Source organism: Scyliorhinus canicula, chromosome 6 (assembly GCF_902713615.1).
Source record: "Scyliorhinus canicula chromosome 6, sScyCan1.1, whole genome shotgun sequence".
NCBI classification, from domain to species: Eukaryota; Metazoa; Chordata; class Chondrichthyes; order Carcharhiniformes; family Scyliorhinidae; genus Scyliorhinus; species Scyliorhinus canicula.
This window is the reverse complement of record NC_052151.1, coordinates 96,361,005-96,369,528: the sequence shown is the minus strand read 5'-3', so window position 1 is coordinate 96,369,528 and position 8,524 is coordinate 96,361,005. Positions and strand designations below refer to the sequence as shown.

The following is an 8,524-nucleotide window of genomic DNA, read 5'->3' as shown; positions in this document are numbered from 1 at the left end:
CAGGCTCACGACTGCAGATCTTTATACCTCCGGTTAGTGGGAGGAGCCATGGGCGGAGCCAAGGGTGGAGCCCAATACAAACTCCTCATCTCCCCCTATGGGCAGAGCCGCGCAACGGCTCGTATACAGAGCCCACAAGGACGCAATACATATGATACAACACAGTGTGAATTACTAGGTTTATAATTCATCACAGTGTGGTCGGAGGATCACGCCCCAGGTATACCCATTTTGGACTCATTTTGAATTGTTTACTTACTCAAACACTACCATGATTTTCAAAAAAAGGAGATGAATGCGGTGTTTAATTTCAAATACTATATTTATAATAACATTTTGATATATGAAAAGGTGCAAAGTTTGAATAAAATGTTTACATGATTATGATCAGCCTAAAAATAAATCGTTTTGCTTATTCAACCTTTTCAACATTGTATTCGACATTTCACGGACAGGCAGGCTTTAGCAATGAAGCACTTGTGCTTTCAACATTTTTAGACATTTTCTTGCCAACTTCGGGATGAGTACAACACTGACTTTCATTAAAATAGCTACCTCCCACACTTTATATCCTAGTCGTTTTTCATTTACTTGCTTTTTAGATTTCCCAAATCTCTTTCTTTAGTTCTTTAACTTTCACACTTGTTCTGTCTTCATTCTTCAGAAATATCCACATTTCTGTGGTCGCCGAGTACTTTACCACTCTCCAAATGCTCCTGTCCACTTAGTTCTTGTCCAGTTTAATTATTTTTTACTTTGGCATGTCTCTACAACCCATCACCCCTGAAAATAAGAATCGCTGATAAATGGAAAAAAAACATCAAAGACATCATATTTTTCTTGACACGAGCAAATCATTAAGTTATATCAAAGCATCCAAAGAACAAAGAAAAGTACAGCACAGGAACAGGCCCTTCGGCCCTTCAAGCCTGCGCCAACTATGCTGTCTGTCTAAAGTAAAATCTTCTAATTTCCGGGGTCCGTATCCCTCTATTCCCATCCTATTCATGTATTTGTCAAGATGCCCCCTAAACTTCACTATCGTCCCTGCTTCCACCACCACCTCCGGCAGCGAGTTCCAGGCACTACCCTCTGTGTAAAAAACAAAGTCAGGGGACAAAGTAACTAAAGAGCTCATCACTTTCTTTTCGACATAGTAGGTCTGAGGGGCAGAGCTGCTTCCACCCACTGATTAGGGCTGGTTATCATGTCCCTCCAGAGAGCAGCTTCCTCTTCATTGGAATCCATCCAATCCACACTTCGCCCATAGCTAATCCCTGTGGAAGAAACAATTGGAAACAATCTTAAAGGAAATTAATACTGATTGGCAGTTTAGCATTTTCAACATAAAATCCTTACTGTATTGCTGTTTAATAAAAGGAGAGGTGAATTATTAGACAGTAGTTAAAATATGGATCTTGTCACATGGGGTGGTTCAAGAGGTTGTATTGATGTGTGTAAGGGGTGCCTTGATGCAAACATGAGGGATAAGGGAATAGAAGGCAGGGAAGAAGATGTAATTAGTGTGGAGGTGGCTTTTGTGGAGTATAAAAACTAGCTGGGATTATTTGGGCCTTATTGCCAGTTGTGTGCTGTGTATTCAATGAAATTCTAATTATACTGAATTACAATCTTGAATAATGCTTCACCAGTATCATTATTTTCTATTGAAGAAGTTTCTGGGGTGACACTGAAATCAACACCGACATGCAAGGGAAGCTTCAACCATCAAACTCACCAACTGAAACCTCTCTTAGTGACATGACATCCAGGATTGAACAGTGCCTGTCCAAATGGTGCTAATGGGGGACTGTGGGAAAGGGTAACGGTACACAGGACCATAGTAATAGGAGACTTGATAGTAAGGGGGACAGGCAGGAAATTCTGTGACCACTAAGGGGAGTCCAGAATGGTATGTTACCTCCTGGGTGCCAGGGTCAAGGATATCTCAGAGCGGCTGCAGAACATTTTCAAGGGGGAGGGGGAGCAGCCAGAAGTTGTTGTGCACTTTGGCACAAATGATATAAATAGAAATAGGGTTGAGGTCCCGAGGAGTGATTAGAGAGAGCTAGGAAAAAGGTCAAGCAGGACCTCGAGGGTGGTAATCTCGGAGACCCACGCAGACGAGGGGCATAGGCTTAAGTTAAGAGAGGAAAAAATTAATGTCAACTTTTGTACACAATGTGTATGTGGAATGAGCTGCCAGAGGAAGTGGTTGAGGCAGGGACATTGAAAACATTTAAAAGGTATTTGGACAGATACATGGACAGCAAAGATTTAGAGGGAAATGGGCCAAATGTAGGCAAATAGGTTAGCTGAGATAGGCTTTTTAGTTGGCATGGACGAGTTTGGGTCAAAGGCCCGTCTCCTTGCCTTAGATTCTATGATTCTAAGTCCTATCTCTAATTTATTTCAATGATCTAATGGAATACCAGAGGCACGTTGGAAACAGAACCAGAGAGGATTAACAAAACCTTCAAAGCCTTCTACCAAGAGCTGTACACCTCAGAGCCCCCAACGGGGAAGGCTGGGATGAACCGGTTTCTTGACGGACTGGACATACCAGTTGTGGGAGAGGGCAGAAAACGGGATCTGGAAGCACCACTAGCACTGGGAGAGATCATGGAGAGCATTAGCTCCATGCAGGCGGGGAAGGCGCCGGGACCGGACGGATTCCCGGCGGACTTCTACAAAAAATTTGCGACAGCGCTGGCCCCGCACCTGCGGGAGATGTTCACAGACTCGCTAGCTAGGGGCACGTTGCCACCCACGTTAGCACAGGCCTCAATCTCGCTGATACCTAAGAAAGACAAAGACCCAACGGAATGTGGGTCATACAGACCCATATCTCTGCTGAATGCAGACGCCAAAATACTGGCCAAAATCCTAGCCAAAAGGCTAGAAGACTGTGTACCTGAGGTGGTCACAGAGGACCAGACGGGCTTTGTCAAAGGTAGACAGCTTACCGCAAACATCAGGCGCCTGCTGAACGTGATAATGACCCCCTCCGGGGAGAGAACACAAGAGGTGATCGTCTCCCTGGACGCAGAAAAGGCCTTCGACAGAGTCGAGTGGAAATACCTCATAGAGGTACTGGAGCGGTTCGGGCTTGGAACAAGGTTCACCGCTTGGGTAAAGCTCCTGTACAACGCTCCCATGGCGAGTGTACAGACCAACAATACCAACTCCCAATACTTCCAGCTGCACAGGGGCACCAGACAAGGATGCCCACTGTCCCCGCTGCTGTTCGCACTAGCAATTGAACCGCTAGCAATCGCGCTCAGGGCAGCAAAAAATTGGAGGGGGATCCGAAGGGGAGGTAGAGAGCACAGAGTCTCACTCTATGCGGATGATCTGCTCCTCTATATCTCGGACCCACAAAGCAGCATGGACGGAATCATCGCGCTCCTGAAAGAGATTGGAGCCTTCTCGGGCTACAAACTCAACATGAGCAAAAGTGAGATCTTCCCAGTACACCCGCAAGGGGGGGGGGGGGGGGGGGGGGGGGGGGCAGCACTAAAGGGGCTGCCGTTCAAACAAGCCCGACATAAATTCCGCTACCTGGGGATCCAAATAGCCCATGACTGGAAAGGGATCCACAAATGGAACCTCACCAGCCTGACGGAGGAAGTTAAAAAGGACCTGCAAAGATGGAACACACTCCCGCTCTCCCTCGCGGGGAGAGTTCAGACGATCAAAATGAACGTACTGCCCAGGTTCCTCTTCCTGTTTAGATCCATTCCGATCTACATCCCCAAGGCCTTTTTCAAAGCGCTGGACAAACTCATCATGGCGTTCGTATGGGGGGGTAAAAATGCTAGGATCCCAAAGAAGGTCTTACAAAAAACAAAAACCAGGGGAGGGTTAGCCCTCCCGAATCTACAATTCTACCACTGGGCAGCAACAGCCGAGCGAGTAAGGGGATGGATCCAGGAGCCAGAAGCTGAGTGGGTGCGTGCGGAGGAGGCCTCCTGCATGGGAACCTCCCTCCGGGCCCTCGCCACGGCAGCACTCCCATCCCCACCCAAAAAACACTCCAGCAGCCCAGTGGTGACAGCCACCCTCCAATCCTGGAACCAACTGCGGCAGCAACTTGGCCTGACCAAAATGTCGAACAGGACTCCCATCTGCAACAACCATAGGTTCACACCAGCACTGACTGACGCCACCTTCAAAAGGTGGAGGCAGGACGGGGGGACACTGACAGTCAGGGACCTATACACGGACGACAGGATCGCAACACTGGACGAACTGACAGAGAAATTTCAGCTAGCTGGGGGGAACGAGCTACGGTACCTGCAGCTCAAAAACTTCCTACGAAAGGAGACAAGGACGTACCCACAACCGCCACGACAGACACTACTGGAAGACCTACTGGACGCAAGTATCCTAGAGAAAGGGAACTGTAGTGACATGTATGACCGACTGGTAGATAGGGACGACACCGTACTGGACGCAACAAGGAGGAAATGGGAGGACGACCTGGGGATGGAGATAGGGTGGGGACTCTGGAGCGAAGCACTGCATAGGGTCAACTCCACCTCCACGTGCGCAAGGCTCAGCCTGACGCAACTAAAAGTGGTACATAGAGCCCACTTAACAAGAACCCGTATGAGTAGGTTCTTCCCGGAGGTGGAAGACAGATGTGAACGGTGCCAAAGAGGCCCGGCCAACCACGCCCACATGTTCTGGTCTTGCCCCAGACTCGTGGAGTACTGGACAGCCTTCTTCGAGGTTATGTCCAAAGTGGTGGGAGTGAGGGTGGAGCCATGCCCGATAGTGGCGGTCTTCGGGGTTTCAGAACAGCCAGATCTATTCCTGGGGAGGAGGGCGGACGCCCTTGCCTTTGCCTCCCTGATCGCCCGCCGTAGAATCCTGTTTGGCTGGCGGTCAGCAGCACCGCCCAGAGCTGCGGACTGGCTGTCCGACCTCTCGGAATCTCTCCAAATGGAGAAAATCAAATTTGCCATCCGAGGGTCGGACGACGGCTTCCACAGAACGTGGGAGCCATTCATGCAACTGTTCCGGGACCTATTTGTGGCCAATGTACAAGAGGAAGAATAGTCGGGGGAAGGTAGCGGGAGGGGGGGGGCTACAGGTTCGTTACGGGGGTTCGATGGCTAGCTAAGGCCCAAAACCAAACTAAATAAACATGTTGAGGGGGGGGGGCGCAGTTACTACTACGAAGATGCTTACCTGTAAATATGTATGTTAATTTTTGCGTGTTTGTTTTTTTTTTTCTCTCCTAACAATTTGTAATTTGTTCAATATAAAATATGAAAACTGAATAAAAACATTTATAAAAAAAAAATGATCTAATGGAAAACCTCACACTGAAAATGTCACTGACGCAGCCTAGCAAATAAAAATGTCCTTTCTTGCACTTTAACTAAGTAGTCCTATATTTTTATAATGCATGAAATGAGTCATTTTCTTATTTATTCACTTGGAATGCGGCGTCACTGGTTAGGCCAGCATTTACTGCCCATCCTTGGATGCCCTTCAGAAGGTGGTGGTGAGCCTGCCTTCTTGAACCGCTGCAGTCCCTGGGGTGTAGGTACACCCACTGTGCTGTTAGAGAGGAATTCCAAGATTGTGTCCCAGCGACCATGAAGGAGCAGTGATATATTTCCAAGTCAGGGTGGTGAGTGACTTGGAGGCGGAACCTCCAGGTGGCAGGGTTCCCAGGTATCTGCTGCTCTTGTCCTTCTAGATGGTAGTGGTCAAGCGTTTAGAAGGTGCTGTCTAAGGAACCTTGGTGAGTTATTGCAGTCCATCTTGTAGATGGTACACATGACTGCCACTGTATGTGATGTTGATGACTCCAAGGGCAACTTCCTCCTGACTGTATACTACTACTGGTGAAACAGGACATACACGGGAATGGTGATAGTGGTGTCTGGGATATTGTCTGTAAAATATGAATCTGAGTATGACTATGTCAGGCTGTTGCTTGACTAGTCTGTGCAACAGCTCTCCTAACTTTGGCACAAGCCCCCAGATGTTAATAAGGAGGATTTTGCAGGGTCGACAGAGCTGGGTTTGCCGTTATCCTTTCTGGCCACGAGGTCAATTCTGGATGGTTGTCCGGTTTCATTCTTTTTGTGTGCTTTTGTAGCAGTTGAGTACAACTGAGTGGCTTACTAGCCCATTTAAGAGGGCATTTAAGAGTCAACCACATTGCTGTGGGTCTGGAGTCACATGTAGGCCAGACCAGGAAAGGACGGCAGATTTCCCAGATCATTACCCTGGGTCTCCAGATCATTAGCCTCTGGATTACTAACCCAACAACAGTACCACTACGCCAACCCCTCTCCTGTAATATTATTTGCTATACTTGTGTTAGGAATAATAATGAGGGGAACCAATGCTATCCTATGTGAATTTTAAATAATTAATTTTAACTTTAGATAGACTGAAATGGCAACAGTTATGGAAAGCTTGACAACTGAATTTATTGTGTTACTGTCATAGTATATTAGGAAAAAAGGAGACTGTGGTTTACTTGGTAAAACACTTTTCTTTCATCATTGGGATCTAGGATTAAAGTCGACAGAGGGCAATAAGGATGAAAATCTCTTCATTGCTTGTTGTAAAGGTCCCAAGTGAAATGATTTTGTACAGGCTCAACTTTGTTCTTTGTTGGTGGGTTGTTCACAGAACAAACGGACCGTCAGTTATCACTAATCGGCAGTCTTACTGTGGAGACTGCTGTGAGAAGTGGAAATTGTCTCCTTGATGTAGTCTCCTGATCTGCAATTGCTGCAAGATATTGATGCAGCAGATAAGAGGGAGATTAACTCTATTTCTGGCCTAAACTATGCCTAACCTGGGAGTGCATTCACTAGGACTTATATCCCTCATATTATTGAGTACAAAGTTATGTAAAACAACTTAGTTTAGCTAGAAAACTATAGTTGACATGGTCCTTGTGAAAGTTAAATGGCAAACATGAGGATGCATACACAATTTTGTCGTCATCTGTTTAAATAGCGACTTTCTTAATTAATTAGTAGCGAGACTAGGAAATTGGGACCTAACATGTTGCAATGAAACCATCTTAAATAGGAAATAAAGAGAAAATGCTGGAAAATCGCAGCAGGTCTGGTAGCATCGGTAGGGAGAGAAAATAACTAACATTTCGAGTCCGATGACTCTTTGTCAAAGCTACAAAGCTTCACAGCTTTGACAAAGAGTCATCGGACTCGGAACGTTAGCTCTTTTCTCTCCCTCCAGATGCTGCCAGAACTGCTGAGATTTTCCAGCATTTTCTCTTTCGTTTCAGATTCCAGCATCCGCAGTAATTTGCTTTTATGTAAATAGGAAATAGTTGGGTGACGTACAATGCCAAAGATTTGTATTTTGAAACGGTGGAGGCGGCTGAGACGTTCATGAAGGCACAAGGCTTGGGACTGGAGTGAGGAGAGGAGCTGGAGTAGAGATCATGGACTGTGATTGGGGAGCTGGAAAATGTATAAATGTTATAACTTTCCTTTCACTGACCTGTATTGTAATTACTTGACTTCACATTGTTATAGAGTTTAAGTTTTTGTTTGGTTTGATTGGCATTTTTGTTCCCCTTTTTTGTTGCAACGGTTATGTGTTATTGTATTGAATTGTATGGGTTAGATTGTTTTTCTTTTTCTTCTGCGACTGGGTGGGAGGAGACAGCATGCCTTTGCGGGGGGGGGGGGGTTGCTAGCTAAGTAAAGTCGGCTAGTGACCGGTAAGGTGAGAGGAGGGCTGTGGACATTGGAGCCTGGTTACCAGGTTTCGATAGGCCCATAAGAGCAGGGGAGAGGATTGATACTGAGTGAGGTTTTTTCAAGGGGAAGTGCAGGGCGGGATTCTGGGAGGGATTTGATGCTAATAATGGATTGGGAAGGGTCAGGCTCATGGGGCAGGGCCCGGTGGTATGACGATGATGGATAAGAAGGGTGAGGGGGGTTGGTGAGAGATCCCCAGTTAGGATAGTCATGTGGAACATGAGGCCCAGCCAAGGTGTCAAGGGTGCTTGCGCATCTTAAAAGTTTGAAGGTCGATGTAGCAATGCTGCAGGATCCAGCACCTGAGGGTGAAGGATCAAGTGAGACTTAAAAAGGGCTGGGTTAGTTCGGTGTTTCACTCTGGATTTGACGGAAGGGCCAGAGGGGGAGCGGTAATGGTCTGCAAAAGGGTATGGTTCCAGATGGAGAAGGTGGTTGTAGATCAGGGGGGTAGGTATATGATTGTGACAGGGACACTGGAGGGGAGGCGAGTGGCGCTGGTGGGTGTATATGGTCCCAATTGGGACGATGTGGGAATCGCGAAGGTGGTCGCGAAGATTGGACAGGTCACGGCCGTGCTCGCTGGTCCTGTCTGGGGGGAAAGGGGGTGGGCAAAGGCACTGGCTGGACTAATGGTGGAATTGGGAGGGGCGGGCTCTTGGAGGTTTCTGCACCCGAGAGAGCGGGAGTACTCGTATTTCTCTGCGGTCCATAAGGTGTATTCGCTGATCGACTTTTTCATGGTGGGAAAGCACTAC

The 8,524-nt window shown here is 47.1% G+C and overlaps 1 protein-coding gene across 5 annotated transcripts in view; it reads right to left on the bottom strand.

Moving 5' to 3' along the window:
* Window positions 1-303: 303 nt before the first annotated feature.
* LOC119967323 (synaptotagmin-like protein 2) overlaps window positions 304-8,524 on the bottom strand; it is a 572,979-nt gene continuing 564,758 nt past the window's right edge. For all 5 annotated transcript variants that reach the window (XM_038799699.1, XM_038799698.1, XM_038799700.1 and 2 more), the window contains one exon: window positions 304-1,277. In XM_038799699.1, coding sequence (XP_038655627.1) covers window positions 1,138-1,277 — 140 coding nt within the window. In that variant the 3' untranslated portion in view covers window positions 304-1,137. The remainder of the gene's footprint in view (window positions 1,278-8,524) is intronic.